At 37.8% G+C, this 25,590-nt stretch overlaps 1 protein-coding gene across 2 annotated transcripts in view; it reads left to right on the forward strand.

Annotated features, from left to right (window-relative positions):
* The first annotated feature begins 1,654 nt into the window (after positions 1-1,654).
* The window catches only part of LOC133663296 (interferon alpha/beta receptor 1a-like), a 39,161-nt gene continuing 15,225 nt past the window's right edge, over positions 1,655-25,590 (forward strand). For both annotated transcript variants that reach the window (XM_062067669.1, XM_062067670.1), the window contains exons 1-3: positions 1,655-1,979; positions 8,124-8,253; positions 16,036-16,223. In XM_062067669.1, the coding sequence (XP_061923653.1) occupies positions 1,916-1,979; positions 8,124-8,253; positions 16,036-16,223 (382 nt within the window). In that variant the 5' untranslated portion in view covers positions 1,655-1,915. The remainder of the gene's footprint in view (positions 1,980-8,123; positions 8,254-16,035; positions 16,224-25,590) is intronic.

Below are 25,590 nucleotides of genomic sequence, written 5' to 3' on the forward strand. Positions count from 1 at the left end.
CTGTTGATGCGGCGAAGGCATTCGACCGCATAAACTGGTCATTTATGTTTTGCACATTACGTAAATTTGGATTTGGAGATAATTTTATACAATGGATTAAGATGCTTTATACAAGGCCCATGGCATCAGTCAAAACCAATAATCATATTTCAGAACCTTTTTCGTTAAAAAGAGGAGTAAAACAGGGATGCCCTGCATCTGTATTATTATTTAATTTGGTTATTGAACCCTTAGCTGCAAAAATAAGAAGTGAAAATAATATTCATGTTATAAAAATTGGCTCTCAGTATAATAAGCTATCGATGTATTGTGACGACATAATTCTCTACCTGTCACATGTTAACTCCTCTCGACACTATATAAATAATGTCATCACTGAATATGGCTGTTTATCGGGGTATAAAGTCAATTGGGACAAATGTGAAATATTACCACTTAACACTGCAAGAAATCACAAGTTCAGAACTCCAAAATTGTGTTTTGGTTTTGAAATAGTATTGCATTATTATGGTATTGTTGTGTATTGTTTTCATTTAAAAAAAAATAAAAATCGTTTTTGAATCGAGAATCGTGTTGAATTGAAAAAAAAAATCGATTTTGAATCGAATCGTGACCCCAAGAATCGATTCTGAATCGAATCGTGGGACACCCAAAGATTCCCAGCGCTATTAGCAAGTGTAAAACACTAACCTAACATAACATCAGTTTGTACAATACCAGCACTATAACATGGGATCTAATTATGTGCATTTCAGTTATTATTACCACAGCATAAATGTATTATTTAAAAATGAACAAATAGGCGTAGATGACAGTTGATGACATACAACACTTGGGTTTATTACTCCTCACATGATTAAAATCTCCCCCTGGGGATCAATAAAGTGTATTTTATATTAATTGATCAATTTATTTTAATAATAGTTGTTTTTTACTTTTTATTTTGTACTGTTATATTAATAATTTCTGTATGGTTATTTATGTCAATAAATAACACATTAAAATCTCTACAAATGTCTGTGATTTTATGTATTTTTTGTTTTCTGTGTGTGTTTTACATTGTAATATAATTACGAACGCCTCTCTAGGGAGGTGTTTTGGGCACGTCCGACTGGTAAGAGGCCACGGGGAAGACCCAGGACATGTTGGGAAGACTATGTCTCCCGGCTGGCCTGGGAACGCCTCGGGATCCCCCGGGAAGAGCTGGACCAAGTGGCTGGGGAGAGGGAAGTCTGGGCTTCCCTGCTTAGGCTGCTGCCCCCGCGACCCGACCTCGGATAAGCGGAAGAAGATGGATGGATGGATGGATGAATTAACAACCCCTTGGCGCTGTATTATACTGTTTTTGTTTCTTTTAATGGTCCTTGTTATTTCATGTTTTCATATGTTTATAAATGTTGAACTTTATAAATTAAGGTATATGGGGGAAAAATAATGATAAAGCGCTCAAAATTGTAAAAATAATTAAAATTGTGTTCACGTTTTTGTTTTTAATAAACCTTTATTTATAAACTGCAACATTTATAAACAATCGAGAAATAATCATAATCAAAATAAGTACAGAAACAGTACAAAAAGTCACACATGTTCAGTAAATAATTAAAATTAAATTGTGTTCACGTTCGCTCTATTTTTGTTCCGGTCCTGACGTCAGCAAAGTGAGAACACGTGACAGAAGCAGGAAGTGCGAGGACGAGCATACGGTCCAAGTTCAAGAGAATGGTAGCGGCTCGAAGAGGATCTTCTTACGGTGTGATGTCCTTAGACCCCCCGGATAGGAAATGTTTGGTCGGCTGAACACCTCAGATTTGGATACAACCATTCGCTAATCATTGTGGATGATTTGTATCTCCAACACGCACATAAGAAAAGTCGAGTCGGGACACAGCAATTTGACTCGTCGCCATCCAACATAATGTTTCGGGGTTACTACATGTTCCTTCTTTTCTCTGTTGTTTGCTGGCTACAGCCAATTAACGGTAAGTTCCTTTTTTATACGCATGAATGACACATTTCTAGAATACCGACACACCTAAAAAAATGTATGAGCGAAAACGCTCTTAGCAAATGCGTATCGAGTCTGGTTTCCGGTCGGAACGGATTCTTTTTTAATTCTTGTGACAGATCGACCTCAAATGGAACTAAAAAACGATCAGACTGACAAAAATATATGTTTACCCTTGACGTTTGCTATATTACAACAAAATAATGTCACCGACTTATTTGGCAAGTCCTACTGCCTCTTACTTTGATGTTGTAATGTTATTTTGAAATAAACAAACATACATTGGAGAGAGAATGTGCCCGTCTGTACTGAGAGCTGTCGTATAAAAAACGGTATTTTAGATGGAAGTGAGAACTGGAGATGCAGACGTGATGAGATGAAGCCAAATAACTCACTCGTATTTACAAAACCAGTGAATGTTGACACGTTGTGTAAATCGTAAATAAAAACAGAATACAATGATTTGCAAATCCTTTTCAACCGGTATTCAATTGAATCAGAATCAGAGTAGTTGTATTGCCATTGTTTGAGAACGGGTTCACAAACTAGGAATTTTTCTTGGTGCCTATACAAAGACAAGATACTTAACGTTCAAACTGGTGAGCTTTGTTATTTTTTGCAAATATTAGCTCATTTGGAATTTGATGCCTGCAACATGTTTCAATAAAGCTGGCACAAGTGGCAAAAAAGACTGAGTAAGTTGAGGATTGCTCATTACACTTATTTGGAACAGGCTAATTGGGAACAGGTGGATGCCATGATATGGTTTAAAATCAGCTTCCATGAAATGCTCAGTCGTTCACAAACCAGGATGGGGCGAGGGTGACCACTTTGTGAACAAATGCGTGAGCAAATTGTCGAACACTTTAAGAACATAATTTCTCTACGAGCTATTGCAAGGAATTTAGGGATTTCACCATCTAAGGTCCGTAATATCATCAAAAGGTTTATAGAATTTGGAGAAATCACTGCACGTAAGCGGCAAGGCCGAAGAATTCGATCCCTCAGGCGGTACTGCTTCAAAAAGCGACATCAGTGTGTAAAGGATACCACCACGTGGGCTCAGGAACCCTTCAGAAAACCACTGTCAGTAACTACACTTCGTCGCTACATCTGTAAGTGCAAGCTAAAACTGTACTACGCAAAGCGAAAGCCATTTATCATCAACACCCAGAAATGCCGCCGGCTTCGCTGGGCCCGAGCTCATCTGAGAAGGACTGATGCAAAGTGGAAAAGTGTTCTGTGGTCTGACGAGTCCACATTTCAAATTGTTTTTGGAAACTGTGGATGTCGTGTCCTCCGGACCAAAGAGGAAAATAACCATCCAGACTGTTATAGGCGCAAAGTTCAAAAGCCAGCATCTGTGATGGTACAGTGGTGTATTAGTGCCCAAGGCATGGGTAACTTACACATCTGTGGAGGCACCATTAATGCTGAAAGGTACATACAGGTTTTGGAGCACCATATTTTGCCATCCAAACAATGTCTTTTTGATGGACGCCCCTGCTTATTTCAGCAAGACAATGCCAAGGCACATTCTGCACGTGTTACAACAGCATGGCTTCGTAGTAAAAGAGTGCGGGAACTAGACTGGCCTGCCTGTAGTCCAGACCTGTCTTCCATTGAAAATGTGTGGCGCATTATGAAGCGTCAAATACGACAACAAAGACTGTTGAACAACTTAAGCTGTACTTCAAGCAAGAATGGGAAATAATTCCACCTGAAAAGCTTTAAAAATTGGTCTCCTCACTTCCCAACTGAGTGTTGTTAAAAGGAAAGGTAATGTTTCACAGTGGTAAAAATGCCCCTGTGCCTACTTTTTTGCAATGTGTTGCTGCCATTAAATTCTAAGTTAATGATTATTTTCAAAAAAAAATTAAGTTTCTCAGTTCGAACATTAAATATCTTGTCTTTGCAGTCTATTGAAGTGAATATAAGTTGAAAAGGATTTGCAAATCATTGTATTCTGTTTTTATTTACGATTTACACAACGTGCCAACTTAAATGGTTTTGGGTTTTGTAATTGCACAGTGTATCGACATACATTTTTCAAGGCAAGTTAATTATAAAGCACAATTGGTACACAAGAAAATTCAAAGTGCTTTACAGAAATTTTAAAAAGAAGGAAAATAATTACAATTAAAATCAGAAAATCAGAACAATTTCCCTTGTGGATCAATAAAGTCTGTCTAAGTCTAAAATACAATCATCATAAAACAATCATAATTAATTAAAATCAATCAAATGCTTTAGATAAAATACATTCAGTTGTCATATGCACAATTAAAAGTGTTTTCAGGCTGAATTTGAACATTGCCAACGTTGAGGTCTGTCACATATCTTCAGGAAGACTATTCCAGACTTTAGGAGCATAAAACTGAAACACAGTTTAAACATGTTTAGTCCTGACTCTGGGCACCAGAAGGAGACCACTCCCTGAGGTTCTCAGGGCTCGAGATGTTAGCAGAGATGTTACTATGGCACACAACAATGAAAATACTTGTACATAAGGTGAGCTTTTTTTAAAGTATGTTCTCTGGGCAACAGGAAGCCACTGCAAACACTGGCCTAATATGGTCGTATTCCTGGTTTTAATCGGGATTCTAGCATATTCAAATTGCCTTACAGAAAATTACAAGAATGCAAAAATCAAAGTTTTAAATGATCATAACTCAAATCAAAATCAGATTGTGTAGATAGATAAAATAATTTCAGTTTTCATATGCGCAATTAAATAAGTCTTTTCAGGCTGAATTTGAACATTGCCAACTTGAGGTCTGTCACATATCTTCAGGAAGACTATTACAGATTTTAGGAGCATAAAACTGAAACGCAGTTTAAACATGTTTAGTCCTGACTCTGGGCACCAGAAGGAGACCACTCCCTGAGCTTCTCAGGGCTCGAGATGGTTCATCTGGCTCTTACATATCAGAGATGTTACTATGGCACACAACAATGAAAATACTTGTACATAAGGTGAGCTTTTTTAAAGTATGTTCTCTGGGCAAGAGGAAGCCACTGCAAACACTGGCCTAATATGGTCGTATTTCCTGGTTTTAATCGGGATTGTGTGGTCCTCAGGAGGTTCTGAGGTTCTCAGAGCTCAAGATGGTTCAAAATGGTAGGCCTGGGCCGGTAACAAATTTTGCTCGACAATATATTGACCTACAAATTATTGCAGATGAACCATATTTTTATATTACATTTTTTTGAGACCAAATTAACCACTGATGTAAAGATAATACATAATAATAGTGCATGTGTATCCTTCTTAATGCAATAAACTTGTATTTGTCGTATATTTAAACATTGTATTTGAAATTACAACTTTTAAGTCTCTTAAGTTAAATTGAATCAACAATTGATAATAAAATAAACTTGTCTTTTTTACACTTGAATAAAAATCACACCCAAAAGCAATACAGTATCTTCTGTCTCTGTTAAAGGCCTACTGAAACCCACTACTACCGACCACGCAGTCTGATAGTTTATATATCAATGATGAAATCTTAACATTGCAACACATGCCAATACGGCCGGGTTAGATTAGTAAAGTGCAATTTAAAATTTCTAGCGAAATATCCTGCTGAAAACGTCTCGGTATGATGACGTCTGCGCGTGACGTCACAAATTGTAGCGGACATTTTGGGACACCATTGTGGCCAACTATTAAGTCGTCTGTTTTCATCGCAAAATTCCACAGTATTCTGGACATCTGTGTTGGTGAATCTTTTGCAGTTTGTTTAATGAACAGTGGAGACAGCAAAGAAGAAAGCTGTAGGTGGGAAGCGGTGTATTAGCGGCCGGCTGCAGCAACACAAACACGTAGCCAGTGTTTCATTGTTTACATTCCCGAAGGATGACAGTCAAGCTTTAACATTGGCCTGTGGAGAACTGGGACAACAGAGACTCTTCCCAGGAGGACTTTGAGCTGGATACGCGGTACCGTGAGTACGCAGCTGGGGCTTCCAAACATTTGATCGCTTGCCTGTACGTGCGTGCCGCTATGTGCATGTAACGTACGTAACTTTGGGGACTTTGGGGAAATATATGTGCTGTATGAACTTTGCGGAGGTGAACAGTACTTTGGGCTGTGGGATTGAGTGTGTTGTGCGGGTGTTTAATTGGTATTGGCGGGTTATATGGACGGGAGGGGGGAAGTGTTTGTTATGCGAGATTAATTTGTGGCATATTAAATATAAGCCTGGTTGTGTTGTGGCTAATAGAGTATATATATGTCTTGTGTTTATTTACTGTTTTAGTCATTCCCAGCAGGTCCCACCCGCCTCTCACAGCATCTTCCCTATCTGAATCGCTTCCAATGCCCTCTAGTCCTTCACTTTCACTTTCCTCATCCACAAAGCTTTCATCCTCGCTCAAATTAATGGGGAAATCGTCGCTTTCTCTGTCCGAATCTCTCTCACTTCTGGCGGCCATCATTGTAAACAATAGGGAACTTTGCGGATATGTTCAATTGACTACGTCACGCTACTTCCGGTAGGGGCAAGCCTTTTTTTTTTTTTATCAGTGGCCATGATTGTAAACAATGTGCAGATGTGAGGAGCTCCACAACCTGTGACGTCACGCTACTTCTGGTACAGACAGGGCTTTTTTATCAGCGACCCTAAGTTGCAAACTTTATCGTCGATGTTCTCTACTAAATCCTTTCAACAAAAATATGGCAATATCGCAAAATGATCAAGTATGACACATAGAATGGACCTGCTATCCCCGTTTAAATAAGAAAATCTCATTTCAGTAGGCCTTTAAGGACGGAGTGTGGACCCCTCAAATATACACAACCAAAATGGCTAAATAAAGTATTTACAAACAAAGGTACACTTCAATATTGAACATGTTGGCACAGGCAGAGTTGTACATTACTTAACTGGCAATCAAAGTAAGACCCTTTTAAACAAAGTGCAGAGTCACAATATGAAAACTCCAGCATAAGCAGATGTATTATGCAGGTCATATGCAAAAAAAACTAGGGCTGTAAGAGATTATTTGTTTTGGATCAGATTAATCAGGCTCTTGAGTTTTGATTAATCATGATTTTCAGGGCGTTCAATCGATCACAGCTGGACCGTTTTGTTCGTTCTTTCTGATGTATTTTCCTGTGCGGAGCGCAGGCTTTCTGGCGTCACTTCCTGTGTGGGCGCGGTCTTTCTGGCGTCACTTCCTCTCCGAACTCACTTTGCAAACGATCAGTGAGTCCATACAAAGCTAAGTGCCGGAGATTCAAGAATTACACGGCTGACTTACCCGTGTAAAAATTTGTCCGATGAGGGGAACCTTAAACGATGGTTTAGTGTGGCTGAAACGGGGCTTAGGCTAAATAATTATTCGTTTAAGGGGTTAAACGACTTAGTGTAGACATGGCCTTAGAAGACGTTTCGCCTCTCATCCAAGTAGGCTTCATCAGTTTATGCTTATAGACTTAGATTGGTCAGATCGCGTCTTAGCCTTAGATTGGTCAGATCGCGTCTTAGACTTAGATTGGTCAGATCGAGTCTAGCAGCTGGTGCCAAAACCTCAAAAATGTATACTCCAACACCAGGAGGGTCTGCCTGGACAAGGATGTTTCCAGATTCCTATCGCAGTGAGAAAAACAACTTTTGCGATGCAAACAAGCAATCCTACTGTCAGTGGCAACGACAGTCATTAAAGAATTGAATATTCAAGTCATTGAAACTATTCATACTTACGAAACCGTTCCATGTGTGATGTCTGTAGGAGTGTTTTCAGTAGCATTCTTTTTGTATTGTTTCAGTTTCACAAAATCCTCAGTATATTCACCAAAACGTCACTGTGGACCTATTGAGTCTGTTTGGCTCAGGGGTGCTCACACTTTTTCAACAGGCGAACTACTTTTAAAATGACCAAGTCAAGGTGATCTACCTCATCTTTCTTTTAAAATTTAGTGGGTGCGGCTTATATAACGGTGCACTCGAAAGTCCGAAAAATACGGTAAATTTATTCGAAAGTAAAATTACTTTGTGTGAGTGTGTGTCTGTTGTGTCTTTCGGTCTTGGATTGAATTACATAACACGAAAACACATGTAGGTCATGGCCTACGAGTTAATGTGCCCTGTCTTTTTGTTGTTGTTCGTTTTAGGGCGAGCAGAGCTGTCCCCACCTCAGAATGTGGACTTGGATACCATGAACACCTGTTACACGCTGAAGTGGGATTGGGATGAGAGTACTTCAAACAGCCATGCTGTTTCTTTCTCTGCACAATGTATAGCGTGAGTTATGGCTTTTTGAGTTTGATTTGATTCATATGTTTTTATTTTAGAGGTAACTTTATTATTACTTACCGGTACATTAATTTGAAATGGAAGGACAGTAATTCGCTATTACATCTCAAAGGCAAAATGCAACAGTAATAGTATTGTGGCCAGTTTCATCTGACAAATTTTTGTTTCATGGACAAATATAAGGCCTTCTGGAGGAAAGTTCTGTGGTCAGATGAAACAAAAATTGAGCTGTTTGGCCACAATACCCAGCAATATGTTTGGAGGAGAAAAGGTGAGGCCTTTAATCCCAGGAACACCATCCCTACCGTGTATACTTTTGACCCAGCAGATTTGGTCACATTTTCAGTAGACCCATAATAAATTTATAAAATAACCAAACTTCATGAATGTTTTTTGTGACCAACAAGTACATGCTCAAATCACTCTATCACAAAAAATTAAGAGTTGTAGAAATGATTTGAAACTCAAGACAGCCATGACATGGCTGTATATTGCCCATTAATTTTCAATAGAGGGAAATTACTGGTACCGGTAATTTCGGGTAATTAGGGAATTTTCGAAACAGGGAAACATGCTGGCTTAAAGGGGAACTGCATTTTTTTTTTTAATTAAATGCTGCTTCTAGAACCGAGCACTAAGAAGAGGGTAAAATGTTGGAGCAGACGGAAGTCAATTAGAGTGAGGTCTAATCGACTCAAAGCTGCAAATGTGGAATTTGGAGACAAGCTATTTCAACATTAATGGCGTGCTTACCCCAAATAAACCAGAAAAACGCTCCCGGCCAGCTGGACTAAAGGTACAACTGTCCATCGAGTGAGTCACATGTTGTATTGATCATGATGCATGCAGCATGTCATGTGTGTATCATGACAGACAGCATATGCTGTATAACTAGCTGTGTACAAACAAAACAAGAAATGTGGGCTAATAATTTACAGATATTGAAATATGATTGTTTGTTTTTTAGTCAGTACAGATTCGTGTTCTATCGCAGTGTTGTGCATTACTAACTCAAACGTGTTTCATGCTAACGTAGTAGCTAGCTTATCTCTTGCCGTCAGGCACGTGCACACCCTATGGGTGCTTGAGCCCCTGCCCTTTTTTGCCTCGTCTTAAAAAGTGCCCTCTGCCTGTGTGTGTGTGTTGTTGTTTTTTTTCTTTCTTTCTATACAGAGCATCTATGAGCAGGCAGTTAGGAAAAAAGCTAAGAAAATTATTTCCAACTCACAACACCCACTCTTCCCTGAATATAGAACCCTGCCATCAGGGAGAAGACTCCGGGTCCCACTATGCAAATCTAACCGCCTTAAATTATCATTTGTCCCAGCCTCCATGAAGCTGACCAACAATGTGCAATAGAATGTTAATACATAGGTTAGCACTTTTTTTTAGCACATAGCACTTTAGCACATAGCACTTTAGAACTAAGCACTTTAGCACATAGCACTTTATCCATGAGCTCTAGTACAATGCACACTGGTACTTTATCTTTATCTCCATACTGTAGATTTTATGCCTACATCAAAGTGCCACCTATGTCTATCAAGCTCCATGTTCTCATGTTTAAATGTTAGTTGTCTGGTTGTGGTTGTGTCTGTGCTTGTGTTTTTGTTTTTGTGTATGTTAAGAAAGCAATGCTCTGTGCCCAAGACAAATTTCCCCGCGGGGACAATAAAGTTGAACCTTGAACCTTGAACCTTAAACAACATTAATAAATTCCTGTCAGGGATGTAAAAAAAACCAAAAAAAAAAAAAAACAGCGGTACAAAAACTCCACGTTTTCTTGTAATACCGGGTTGTTTGAGCCTGCCGCTTCCGCCAGAGAGAGAGAGAGAGAGAGAGAGGGCGAGTGAGTGAGTAAGTGAGAGGAGAGAGAGCCAACTGCGCCCCTGAGGAGACGTGACAGTGGAACAACTTGAACCTGTGAGTTATGGTCTAGTCGCCGTCCACTTATTCAGCATCTAATATGGGTAATATTTCAGAAAAACGCTGTATTATTCTATTATTCAATGTGTCAGCTTCTGTTTTTGCCGGATGTCGGTGCACGGCGCATCAATTGAGCACGGCACATCAATTCCGCACAGAGCAGAGCGGATCGTGCGGGACAGCAAGTAGTGTACAAAATACAAAATAAAACACCGGGTTAATTTTCAAAATAAAATGCACTGTGTTTACGGCGGATCACATTTCTCTCACAGTAGAGGTTTAGATATAAAGTTTATTGTGACTTTGCTATTACTGTGTGGGTTAACAAAATAATAATAACAACAATTATAATAATGAAAATAATAACAATAATAAGAATAATGATAATAATAATAAGAATAAGAATTATTATTAATAATAATAATAATAATTTTAACATTCTGGGGATATAAGATGTAGGTTATCTGTTAGGAATATTACCATCTGTATTTAAACTTGATTCATGTTGATTGTGCCTGCAGCACAATGCCAAAAAAGAAAGGATACAGAAAGTATAAGAAGGTTTGGCTACTGATTGTGCACTGATTTCACAGCATTTCATGGAAGCCCTGAATTTACATTGAGGAGCATATTTGGGTATGGGTGGCCTCCATCCTACAGCCCTCTACTGGCCCCTGGTCCATATTTCTGGCCCTGTATTGCGTTTCAGTTGTTTAGTCTGAGCATTAAGTGAGAAAGACCATAAGTTACAACTTGATGGTGTTTTCATCAAGTTAAGGGAAGAAGGACAGATTTTCACATTGAAGTTTTTTCCATTTGGGTATTTATTTTTGTATTTTTTTTCAAAGTTCATGTTGCACTGTTCAATGTTCAATATTAAAGTGCTTATCTTTAACAATAAATAGCCTAATAATAAACCAGTGTTTTGTTGCTTTTCATGTCTTCCAAGCCTATGATAATGTGAATTAACTCATTATGACAACAATTTGTTGACACAAAAGAAATGGCAATCACTTTTACCTACAAAGGACACACAGCTAAGTAGTTAGCTTCCTATTAGCAAATTTAATTTTACATTAATTTCCATATTGTGTAAAGGACCAAAAAAAAATGTCCTGCCCTTTTCTGACTTTGAGCCCCTGCCCCTCTATAATCATGTGCACGTCCCTGCTTGCCGTAGTTAGCTTTTACGGCCAATACCGAAGCACGCCTATGTGTTACAACACTAGAAAGAGTTCCCCAGTGTTCGCTCTTACAATAACAATGTCGCTACAGTTTGATTATTACACAGGTTACAGAACATAAATTAAGTATTGGTGACAGTTTTTGAATGGATTTTTAAAGTGATTTAGCGGTAGAATTGATTGCTCCCATTAGCTGCATTGCTAGCTACCTAGAACGAGCTGATTTTTACATGTTAGAATGCTTCTTGTCTCTCATAATGATGGTTAAAGATAGGCCAAATTTTAAAAAAGTGCAGTTACCCTTTGAATGTCCGGGGTAAGCAGAGTGTGTGGATGGTGGAACAGTTCAAGTTGGATGAGAAATGTGGGCTATGCAGAAGTTTGTATATTGCACATTCATAGTCAATAGGGAGAAATTCTGGAAACCCCGGGAGTTTTGGGAAAGGGAAAACCTGTTTTTTTCCTTTGAGATCTCGAAAGAGTAGTATGTGTGCATGGTTGAAAGGTCCCAATGGGGTAAAAACTAGTGCAACATTTTGAGAATTTTGGGCATTGTAGAACTATGAACACGTCAATTAATTTGAATGTGAATTTCTCGGAAAACCGAGAATTCAGGGAATTCCTGAAATTGTTTTAACTTGGTAAATGGTAGTTTGATTGTTCAAGGTGAGTGCAAGGTGTTGAAAGTGGAATGGTTGAGAAATGTGGGAAGTCTCCAATGGGAAAAATGTCACGGAAAACCGGGAATTCTGGGTAGTCTGGGATATTTTAGAAACATTTTTTTGGTGAGCACACGATTTCCAGTCAAGCCGAACGTTTTGATACTTGAACGGTTTAGATTGTATGACAACTTTGGGCTGTGAACTCCAGCAAATTTCACAATCCCTATGTAAGACGAACACACACTGTATGTTTTTGTTTTTTATGCATTGTAATTCGTAAAATATGGGAAATACAAGGTGGCTAACAATGCCGCATATGGGAGTACTCTATTACTTTGTCTATTACCGCAACTTGAGGGTTCCTGTTTTGCAGTGGCGGGCCGTGCGTTTCCCACCTAGGCCTTCATTTATGTCCAACTTCATCGATTATCTTTAAAAATACCATCATTTTATGTCACCACATGACCATTGCTGGAGAAATACTATACACAAACACATTTACGCCCTACTGAGCATTGTACAAACAGTTTTTTTTCTGACGCATTTAAAAATCAATAATCCCGCATCAGCAACTAAAACATATCTTATGTGGTACTGTCAAAATGTAAATTGCAAAAAACATTAAATGTGAAAAAATAAAGGAATAAAATATTTGAACTCACAATTTGTAATACCCATTGGACGCTGTATCAGCCAGTGGTACCCCTCGTCGATTCGAGTGGAAATGGCGGGCATTTCCCCATTTCATCGCCGACATCGTCTCACAAGATGTAGTTTCTCTTTAAATATCCTTCTTGAAAATGGCCTTGCAAATATATATCTGCCACCTAATCAATGTTTTGTTCTCCTTTTTTGTGGGTCAACGCTTCCTGCTAAGTTGCAACTTAGCAGGAATGACAAGTGAGTATCCAATCACAGTCTCGTTAACATCAGGCTACCTAGATAGGCTACTGTCAACAACTTGTGATCTGATTGGCTATCGCAACTGTCTATCAACTCTTTGTGTTCTAAAATTAATCCGCTAGGGGTGAGTATCCAATCACAGGACGCGTAAATGTCACATTCAACGGAAGTCCTTACTGACAACAACACGTGATCTGATTGGCTATCGCAACTGTCTATCACCTGTATGTGCCCATTCACTTAAAGTGCATAGACAAAAAGTGCATTGTTGATTCTGAAGGCCCCGGGCAGATTTCGTACAGCATGGCAACATAAGCTAGCTGAATTCTGATTGGATAAAAACTCTTACCTAAAAACAACAGTGCTGGAATGAGCGTAATATGACATGAAGAGAATATGAATACTTTTAGATATTTAGGGAAAGTAAATAAAAAAATACTTTTATCTTTAATTATGATCATGATTTTTGATTATGTTAGGCCCACCACTGCTGGTTTGATCCCCAACTTCCGCCATCCTAGTCACGTCCGTTGTGTGTTATACAAGTGTAAACCCTGTTACCATTTTACCAGCAATACTCCATTTACATCTTGTGACCTGAATATTTACCAAGTATCAGCGATATTAGGCCCTTTTCCACCAAAAGTTCAGGAATTTTTGGTTAATGGAACTATAGGTTCCTGTAGAAGTGTGTGGTTTGTGTTTCCACCGCATTTCACAGTTTAAGGTCGTTTATACAAATCAGGCTGATGATGTATGGAGGACTGGTTTAGTATATTTCTACACTGATACCATATAAATAAACGGACACTATTAGGTGACAGTTTTTTTTATTCAAAGTAAGTAAATGAAATACAAAGCAATAATATACAAAACGATATGATTTAAAAAATAAAGTGTTCACAAAGAATCAGGCTTTTGCCCACTGTCCAACAGTCAAAAAGTCGTCCTCTCAATAAATGAGGAATTCATGAGGGTCAGGCGATTCCTTTTGGTCCATTTCTGCTGTAAATAACAATGTATAATTAATAAATGTCAGTTTTTATCTCACGCCGACAACACAAACACATCGGCTTTAGCATTGGCTTGTTAGCATTAGCTTTCTGTTTACTGGGGTTGATGCTAATAACTACACAAATGGAGTGCCACTGACCACTTTTACATCATGTAATAAAGTAAATAGTCAATAATTAATGCCATTCCACTTGTGTACTGCCTCCTATATTTCACTTTTATCCAACAAAGTCATAGTAGTAAGCAGCTGGGGTCGTTGCTTCGAGTCCCGCTTCATAAGCCACTATAAATACGTTTAGAAGAGTCCGTCTACTTTTCTTAGTTTTGCATATCGAAATTAAGTTTGTAAAAATAATAAAAAACATTAAACTGCATAGATAGAGTTTAAAGACTTTGGCTGAGTAAAAACACTGCAAAATAGTTCCACTAATCAGCGTTCTTTAGCACAAGATTAATTTTAGGATATAAACCAGTAATGTTTACTAAACAGGGCTTGCATCAGAACAATACCAATGATGATATTAGTATATTAAATATTGGAATTTGCATATTAAAAATATAATATAGTAGAATTGTAAATTAAACACCTTTTAAAAACCATAGTAGTCCTTCATTTACAATTACTGTTGCCTTTATTGGACGACCTACAAATGCATCAAATACATACAGTCGTGGTCAAAAGTTTACATACACTTGTGAAGGACATAATGTCATGGCTGTCTTGAGTTTCCAATAATCACTACAACTCTTTTTTGTGATAGAGTAATTGGAGCACATACTTGTTTGCCACAAAAACATTCATGAAGTTTGGTTATTTTATGAATTTATTATGGGTCTACTGAAAATGTGACCAAATCTGCTGGGTCAAAACTATATACAAACAGCAATGTTAATATTTGGTTACATGTCCCTTGGCAAGTTTCACTGCAATAAGGCACTTTTGGTAGCCATCCACAAGCTTCTGGTTGAATTTTTGACCACTCCTCTTGACAAAATTGGTGCAGTTCAGCTAAATCTGTTGGTTTTCTGACATGGACTTGTTTCGTCAGCATTGTCCACATGTTTAAGTCAGGACTTTGGGACGGCCATTCTAAAACCTTAATTCTAGCTTAAATTTAGCCATTCCTTTACCACTTTTGACGTGTTTTTGGGGTCATTGTCCTGTTGGAACACCCAACTGCGCCCAAGACCCAACCTCCAGGCTGATGATTTTAGGTTGTCCTGAAAAATTTGGACGTAGTCCTCCTTTTTCATTGTCCCATTTACTCTCTGTAAAGCCCCAGTCCCATTGGCAGAAAAACAGACCCAGAGCATAATACTACCACCACCATGCTTGACGGTAGGGATGGTGTTCCTGGGATTAAAGGCCTCACCTTTTCTCCTCCAAACATATTACTGGGTATTGTGGTCAAACAGCTCAATTTTTGTTTCATCTGACATCACATGGACAAAGATAAGACCTTCGAGAGGAAAGTTCTGTCGTCAGATGAAACAAAAAATTAGCTGAACTGCACCAATTTTGTCAAGAGGAGTGGTCAAAAATTCAAGCAGAAGCTTGACAGAAGCTTGTGGATGGCTACCAAAAGCGCCTTATTGTAGTGAAACTTGCCAAGGGACATGTAACCAAATATTAACATTGCTGTTTTGGACCCAGCAGATTTGGTCACATTTTCAGTAGACCCATACTCAATTCATAAAAGAACCAAACTTCATTAATGTTTTTTGTGACCAACAAGTATGTGCTCCAATCACTCTATCACAAAAAAATAAGAGTTGTAGAAATGATTGGAAACTCAAGACAGCCATGACATTATGTTCTTTACAAGTGTATGTAAACTTTTGACCATGACTGTACATATTGTATACATTGTGGGAGCGCATGCAGTGCTTGAGACCCCATGAGGCTGATCAGCAGCTTTCCAGCCATGGTCATCTGATCTCACTGGTTGTCCCACTTTTGGTTTTCTTTTAAACAATATCAAACACAGTCAACGGGCGCAACACAAGTTTGTCATCCGCACAAATGCTTCAATGTTTTAAACTGATGATGATAAATAAATGGTATTTTATTTTTTCCGCAGGAAGTACAAGCTGGAGTACAAGACAAAGCACACCTGGACTACGGCCTGTGATAACACATCTCTAAAATCATGTGATCTTGCTGTGTGTCGTATGCATTATGTGGGTGTCTACATACTCCGTGTTCGTGCCAATGTAAATGGAAATTACTCCAACTGGGTACTGAAAACATTTTGTCCTGAGAAGCATGGTAAGCAATAGTAGAATATTATTTTTGATTATTGCAAAAGTTATGTAGCAGTGGCTCAGTTCTTAAGTTAAAAAGTTACTGGATGCCGGGGATTGAAGAGTGCAAGTTCGAATCATGCACCAAAACAAAATATAGACAATGGGTCTGGTTTATGGCGGGACACTGGTTTACTTCTTGAGCACTGTCATGGCACACAATCAGCCTCACCTCAAAAAACATAAAACTTGTTCTATTATATAATTCCTGCTTCAGTCCTCATAGAACAGAACATATTTAAACTGACCATGTTTGAATGCCGACAACCCGTCTAAGTCGATCAACTCGATTCGTGGTCCACTGTTTTTCTTACTAAAAACAGGCATGTGAAATTTTCACGAAGTTTTTAAACATTCATTTTCACTTCGAAATATCACTTCCGCGTTTTTTCAAATGAAATATCAATCAAATATGATGTAAACAACATTATTTAAATGTTGTTTCACTTCCTGTCAATGAGAAAGGACGCAAAAGAGAAAGGCTCCGCTCTTGCTACCGGAGTTTTTTGTTAAATCTGAAGATTTTGACCACTGATTTGCGATCACAGCCACAGGAGAGTACCCTGGCATCTTCAATCTGATTTTGGTCAGTTGAGAGGCACTGATACGCTGAAAGAAGGCGAGTTGGGAGAGCCGTTAGCCTCAAGCCAAAGGCGCCTTGCTGCAGTTCAAAGCGGTTGCCTAGCAACCAATAGCTACGGCGAGTTTACAGCTGTTTTAAAGTGATCCCGACGTTGCAGAGTGATATAAGTTGACAGGCTGACACCTCAAATTGATCTCTGAACGGCGCAAGATGCGAAATTGTTGGAAAAAACAAGTTAAAGTGCCGCAAGTCGCTAAAGAAGCAACTGCCGTTAAGACACAAGCAAGAGGCAGTGACGTCAGTGACTGCCGCGATGCGAAAAGGTAAAGGAAAGATTGAAATCCCGAAACCTTCGGGGTCAGCTGATACAGAACACAACTGGGAACAAGATTTGAGGTTGGACACAGGACATGATGGGAATCAAAAAGTGATCCTACAAAAACTTGAAGAAATGAAAGAAGAAATTAAAAAAGAAATGAAAGAAGAAATGAAAAATTAAAAAAGAAATGAAAGAAGAAATGAAAGAATCGAAAGAATATCTGAGAAAAGTAACAACAGAACACAAACAACATGTGAAAAGTCTGCAGGAAAATATAGAAAATCTGCAATCTCAGAACAACAGAAGAAATAATGAAGCCACTGAAATGGGCAAACGAATGAAGACCCTTCAAGAAGACAACAACATGTTGAGGAATATCATAGACGAAATGGATCAGGACAAACGAATGAATGATATCATCGTGACAGGGCACCGAATTAAACCAAGATCCTATGCGAAAGCTGTGAATAATGAAGGTGAACCTGATGAAATGGATATGATCTCAGCAGAACAGCAAGTGGTCAACTTTCTGCAATCAAAGGAAATTGAAATTGACATTAATACCATCGAAACATGCATCCCACTGAACGGAAGAAACAACAACGCCACTCCAGTCGTGCTCGTGAAACTCGTAAACAGAAAATCTAAAATGGCATTGCTGAGACAGGGAAAGAAGCTGAAGGGAACAAATGTGTACATGAATGAGCATCTCACAAAACGCAATGCTGGAATCGCCAAGAAAGCACGCGACTTGAGAAAGCAGGGAAAAATCCAGGGAACTTGGAGCACCAACTGTAAAATCTACATCAAGCTGAATGGAGGTCCAGAAGCAAGAGTAATTGTTGTCCATGACATCAAGGACCTGGACAATTTTTAAAGTTTACACAGCTACCACAACAATGATGATAATGGACTCTGACAGAAAACAAACACCCAAATTCAGCATCGACACTACTATGTTCCAAGGGACGACTAAACAAGAGGACCTACATTCAGGATTACATCCACCTACACTTATTGAGATTATTGAAACAACATCAAAGATTGTTGAACAAGAAAATATGGAACTAAAAAATTTCTGCTACAAAGATTACAAAAACCAGGATTTGGAAAATGATATAGATCCAGATACAAATTTTTTCTCCCACATCAGTAATAATTGTTTTTATCATACAGATGATCAATATAATAGCAACATTACATGCGATAACAAATGGTCAATTATTAATTTTAATAGCAGAAGCTTGTATGCAAACTACAACAACATTAAGAACTTTTTGGAACACATTAACGAACCATTCAAAGTGATTGCTGTCACAGAAACATGGATTGATGATAAAAAAAGGAATAGATTTTGATCTGGAAGGATATGAACTAAACTACATCAACAGAACCAACAAAAATGGAGGAGGAGTAGCTGTGTACGTGATGAAGAACCTGAACTACAAAGTGGTAAAAAACATGTCATTTGCTATAGATAATATCTTAGAATGTATAACCATTGAAATATGTCAGGAAAAAAGCAAAAACATTTTCATCAGTTGTATATATAAATCACCTAAATCAAGTATAGAAACATTTGAAGAATGGATCAAGGCTACTTACATGGATAATGGTCAAAGAATAATGTTCTTATGTGGTGACTTTAATATTGACTTATTGAACCCTAACAAGCAAAAGTATATTGATGACTTCATTGATACAATGTACAGCATCAGTTTATATCCAAAAATCACAAAGCCAAGCAGAATCACAGCACACTGTGCCACGCTTATTGATAATATTTTTACCAATGAGTTTGACAATAACTCTACAAGTGGTCTACTTATAACCGACGTTAGGGATCATCTGCCAGTTTTTACAATATATGATGGACACTACAAGAAGAACATGGAAGACAAAAGGACATTTCGAAGAATGTGCACAGAGAAGAGGATGACTGCTTTCAAAAGTGAGCTACAAAAGCAAGATTGGGACAATGTGTACAATGAAAAAGAGGTTCATGAAGCATGTGAACATTTCTTAAACAAGGTCATAATACTTTATGACAAACATTGTCCATGGATACAACTCAGTAACAAGCAGAGAAAGAATAATCAACCATGGATGACAAAAGGATTAAAAAATGCTTGTAAGAAGAAGAATACTCTATATAGAGAATTTATAGCACAAAGAATTATAGAGGCAGAAATTAAGTACAAAAAGTATAAAAACAAGTTAACAGATATACTACGATCATGTAGAAAAGAATATTACAGTGTATTGGACAGGAACAAAAATAATATGAGAGCAACATGGGGCATCCTCAATAGCATTATTAAAAATGGCACAAAGAGGGACTACCCTCAATACTTTTTAGACGGAAATAAAAAAAATGACAACATAAAGGAAGTAGTTGAAAGCTTCAATAATTATTTTGTAAATATTGGACCAAAATTGGAAGAAAGGATTCCAGACCCAGTTCCAATTGAGGAATATAATGATACCATAGAGCGAAATCCCAACTCCATGTTCCTCAGTAATGTGACACAGGAGGAAATAGTTACAATCGTGAAAAAATGTAAATCTAAGACTTCAACTGATTGTAATGGAATTGATATGGAAACGATAAAAAAGGTTATAGAAGAGATCTCAGGACCATTAATGTATATTAGTAATCTATCATTTCAAACAGGTACATTCCCAAACAAAATGAAAATAGCTAAAGTTGCACCAATTTATAAGACTGGAGATAAACATCAATTTACAAATTATTGACTTGTTTCTTTACTTCCACAATTTTCTAAAATCATTGAAAAACTGTTTAATAACAGATTAGAGAGTTTCATAAATAAAAATAGAATACTCGGAGAGAACTAATATGGATACAGAGCTAATGTCTCAACTTCAATGGCTTTAATTGAAATAACAGAGGAAATTACCAATGCAATAGACAGTAAAAAATGTGCAGCGGCAGTTTTTATGGATCTAACTAAAGCATTTGACACAATTAATCACAATATTTTAATCAAAAAACTAGAACGATATGGCATCAGAGGGTTAGTCTTAAACTGGATAAGAAGTTATCTAACGAACAGGAAACAATACGTGAAGCTAGGCGAACACATGTCTACAACGCTAAATATATCCTGTGGTGTACCTCAGGGATCAATATTAGGACCTAAATTATTCAATCTCTATATAAATGACATTTGTAAAGTTACAAAAGATTTAAAGTTAGTATTATTTGCGGATGATACAACAGCGTTTTGTTCAGGAGAGAACACACAGGAGATAATACAAATAATAACAGAAGAAATTAACAAATTAAAAAGATGGTTTGACAAAAATAGATTATCGTTGAATCTCAGCAAAACTAAAATAATGCTATTTGGTAACAGTAGTAGAGAAAGTCAAACACAAATACAAATAGACGGAAAAGAAATTGAAAAAGTAAATGAAACCAAATTTCTAGGTATAATGATTGATGATAAATTGAACTGGAAATCTCACGTAAAAAATATACAACATAAAGTAGCAAGAAACACGTCAATAATGAATAAAGCAAAACATGTTCTAGACAAAAAATCACTTCATATTCTCTACTGCTCACTAGTGTTACCATATCTGAGCTACTGTGTAGAAATATGGGGAAATAATTACAAAAGTACACTTCATTCATTAACGGTGTTACAAAAAAGATCAGTTAGAATAAAACATAATGTTGGATATAGAGAACATACAAATCCTTTATTTATTGAATCAAAGATACTGAAATTCCACGACATAGTGAATTTGCAAACAGCTAAAATTATGCACAAAGCAAACAATAACCTGCTACCCAAGAATATACAACAATTCTTCTCAACAAAAGAGGAGAAATATAATCTTAGAGAAAATTTTAATTTAAAACATTTGTACGCACGTACAACACTTAAGACCTTCAGTATATCAATACGTGGAATTAAATAATGGAATGGATTAAGCAAAGCAATCAAACAATGTACTAATATGATCCACTTCAAGAAACTCTTCAAACTTAAAGTGTTTACAAAGTACAAAGAAGAAGAACCATGACAAACATTCTCAATTTATTTCATCCATCCATTCATTCATTCTTAAAGTAATCTTACTTATCTCATCACATGAAATATGACTTACTTCACCAATTATTATTATTAAATTATTACTATTATTTATTTATTTATTTTTATTGTGATTACCTATGGAGTTATTGTGAATAAATTGAGAACAGGAAGTGAATAAAAAAGTTTCAGCAACTGTTATGTAAAGAAAAGGGGTAGGATTAAATAAGCTCTGCTTCTTCCTACTCCTTTTCGAACATGTTGAAAAGAGAAACTGGAAATTGTGATGTATCATGTTGTATGCTTGCATGTTCGAAATAAACTCTAACTCTAACTCTAACTCTAAATGCTCGCCTCAGTTGCAGGTACTCGCTGTTCCTCTTGCCTAAAGGCCGCACTGAAACGGTCAGGGGCACCGAAACAAGCTTACCGTACTTGTTATTTAACCATCTAGCTAGCTTACTTGTTATCGCCTCCATTCGCTCTCCAAGACACGTGTCCACTTTGCTGCTAATCATATTTGGATGGTTACATTTCGAACACTGTTAGTTCCGAACCAGTTGTAGTTATAGAGTATTTATTAGTAGCCAGTGAGAAGGTATATTTTTGACGTGACAGATTGTAAACAGAAGTCACAAGACCGGAAGTAATTTACCCGAGAGGGTGGGCCTCCATAATAGAATTGCCAAATGGGAAACTATTTTTTTAGCTCTTTGCATGCATGGTATAGACTTTTACAGGACATTTGCAGGGGTAATTATCTGCTTAAAAACCCTAAACATTCTGTGTCATGTAAGTGTTAAAAAGAAAGCCAAAAAAGGTTGGTCGATGGGAATAAATCTAAAAGTAATATTGAATGTAGAAATGCACCCAATTGCAGGAAATGTAGTTTGGTTTTTCAAAATGTTCTTTTGTGGTTTGCGTGGCAGCACTTGTGCTGATAGAAATGTTCCTAATTTTTTCTGAATGTTCTTCTTTTTTTCTAAAAGGGTGCTCACATTACTGTATAAAGGACCCACTTAAGCCAATGTCGACAGCCAATGGGTCATTTCTAGGCGTGTCTTAGAATAGTCTACAATGTTTAAAATGTAAATGCATAAAATTGCCAAAATGATGAGTGAGAGAAGCCATGTTAATTTTGGACGGTCAATCAACATATTCTTATCTACAGTTTTCACACATTAGAACAGTATGCAACAATCTACTTTAAAAAATATTTGGGTTTATGTTTAAGCCCATGTTTGCCTACACCGTGTTTGGCCGATTGTCATACCTTTGTCGTTGTTCACCCGTTTCAAACTAAGTCGACAGACCTCGTACTGCTGTCACTGAGGAAGTCCTTTCAGTCATTTTACACTGTCTCCATTAAAACATTTAGACATTAAAACTACATTAAAACATGCAGATACTGTATTGCGGGGGTATTCAACGTTTTCCAGGCCAAGGGACTGGTCCTAATGGTACCTTGTTATTGAGCATGAATATAGAAATATTATTAATTAGTTATTTGTTTTTATTTCAAACCAAGGTGAGTTGGATTACAATGCTACTGCAATTTCTAAACTACATTAGAGTGTGTTAAATTGATTGTATTTATTTAAATTTGTTTTTATTGAGTTTTCATAAAACTATGGTGAGAACAAACAAAACAAGGCAGTTGAAACTGACACAGTATGCACAGTTGCATGGAGCCATACATGGATCCCAGCTCCAGTGTGCACCGTATATAATTTACATACAAACATGATTTATAGACAGTTTTTCCCCCCTTGGTTACATTTAAGTTGTCAACCCATGTACAGAATACATCCAAAAAATAAATAAAAAATAAAAATACAAAAAGTAAAGGAAGGGAAGGAAGGGAAGAGAAAGGGGGCAGGAGTGACTAGAGATGTGGAAAGCTACTGATCTAAGGTGGTTGCATCAAATTCACTTGTAAATTATTCTAAAAAGTCACACCAATTTTTAAAAAACTTTTTAACGGAGCCCTGAATTGTTCATCTGATTTTTTTCTGGTTTAAGGAAAGCCATCACCTCACAAACCCACAGTGAATGGGATGGAGGTTTGGTCGATCCCCAGCAAAAAATGATAAGTCAGAGAGTTAGTAAGGTTGAGAACGCTGTGACGTCTTAGTGGTGTTTTGATAGCCTGCTGTTGCTAGGGGTAACCCCAAATATTGCGATAACTGGATCTGGCTTGATACTTTATTTACAAATGTGTATTGAAAATATCTGACCAGAATGTGTGTAATTTTGAACATGCCTAAAACCAGTGTCCCGCAGGGGCCTGGTGGCATCTGATGTAGTTTGGATCTAAGTCGGGGTATATCTGAGTTAGTATGACTGTGCAAAAGTGCAGGCGGTTGAGTATCTTAAATTGAACCAATCCGTGTCTAATACAAATTGAGGATGTACTGTATGTACCCTTTTGATAGCTCTTTGCCAGATTTCCTCAGAAAGCTCCATGCTCAAGTCTTCCCCCACCGTTCTTTTGGATGATGGAGAGAATTACCTTGCAAGTCCTGTAAATACTCCGAATCAATATTGTTGGCCCTAATCGACGCCTGTGGCATTGAGTACGGACTTTGAATCCAAGAAATAAAAGTTGTGCCAAATCCAAATTTGTTTAATGAGGCAGCACGATGTCACAGGGGTTAGTGCATGTGCCTCACAATACGAAGGTCCTGAGTAGTCCTGAGTTCAATCCCGGGCTCGGGATCTTTCTGTGTGGAGTTTGCATGTTCTCCCTGTGACTGTGTGGGTTCCCCTCTGGGCACTCCAGCTTCCTCCCACTGCCAAAAACATGCACCTGGGGATAGGTTGATTGGCAACACTAAATTGGCCCTAATGTGTGAATGTGAGTGTGAATGTTGTCTGTCAATCTGTGTTGGCCCTGCGATGAGGTGGCGACTTGTCCAGGGTGTACCCCGCCTTCCGCCCGAATGCAGCTGAGATAGGCTCCAGCACCCCCCGCGACCCCAAAAGGGACAAGCGGTAGAAAATGGATGGATGGATGGATGGATTTAAAAATGTGTCCATATTCGATTCTTTCAAAAGCTTTGTGTGCGTCCAATGAAATTACAATTTCTGGAAGTTGGGTCGAGTGTTCAGAGTATACAATATTAAAGAGGCAGCGCAGGTTGTGATACCACAGCCTACCCTTTATGAAACTTGTTTGGTCAGGGTGCACAATAGTTGGTAAAACAGATTCTAATTTTAGGGCAAAGATTTTTGTAAGTATTTTGTTGTCACATGTGAGTAAGCTGATTAGTCAATAAGATACGCACAATTTTTTTTTGGTGGAACAGAAATTGAGGCTTTGGTCATAGATGCAGCTGAGATAGGCTCCAGCTCCCCCCGTGACCCTGAAAGGGATAAGCGGTAGAAAATGGATGGATGGATGGTTCATAGATGCAGGGAGCTTTTTTTGTTCAAACAATTATTTGGAGACGGAGCAAAGGAATGGTGTCAATTTACTGGCAATAGTCTTATGAAATACAATAGGGTAACCATTTGGGCCTGGTGCTTTTCTATTTTTCATTAGTTTAACTGCTTGGCCAATTTCAGTTTCAGATATTGGCTTTTCTAGGCTGGATTTATGTTTGTCGGTTAGGGTGGGCAGGTCCAGATTCTCTACAAAATGGTTTGCATGACCACTCTCTGAGCTTTATAGGGAGGAGTAAAAAATGTCAACTGATCATTTGTCTTTTGGGTGTGATTTGATGGTGCCATCAGTGGCTTTTATTTCTGTGATATAGGTGGCAGCCGAACATTTGGGTAGGTGATGAGAAAGCAGCCTACTCGCACGTTCTCCATGTTTGTAGTGGCTTTGTCTTGATTTTAAAATGTTTTCTTCAGCCTGTTTAGAAGCAAGACGATCAAATTCTGTCTGCAGTGCAATCCTCTTCCTGCGGAGGTCTGTCGATGAAGAGTCAGAGTTGTTGATCAACGTCGTGAATAAGCGTGGTTAATTCTGTGAAGCGTTTTGACCTGCTCTTGTTCAGTCGAGATGTGTATTCTATCATCTGACCCTTCAAGTATACTTTAAGTGTTCCCCATAAGGTAAATATGTTGCTATCTGGTTAATTTCAAGGAAAAAGTCAATCTGAAACAAAATAAAGTCCACAAAGTCCTTTTCTGCTAAGAGTGTAGAATTGAGACGCCAGTTGCGCCTTGTGGCTACATTGTTCTGGAGCCAAAGCTCCATGATGACTGGTGAGTGGTCGAGATGACTATACTATCATAATTGCACATTTTAACAAATGGAAGGATTTTTGTGTCTACAAGGGAAAAAAGAAATCCTTGAATATATCTATGCTGTTAAAAAAAAGAAAGAAAACTCCTTCAGTATTAGATCTTTACATCT

The sequence above is a fragment of the Entelurus aequoreus genome, linkage group LG13, assembly GCF_033978785.1.
Source record: "Entelurus aequoreus isolate RoL-2023_Sb linkage group LG13, RoL_Eaeq_v1.1, whole genome shotgun sequence".
NCBI lineage: Eukaryota > Metazoa > Chordata > Actinopteri > Syngnathiformes > Syngnathidae > Entelurus > Entelurus aequoreus.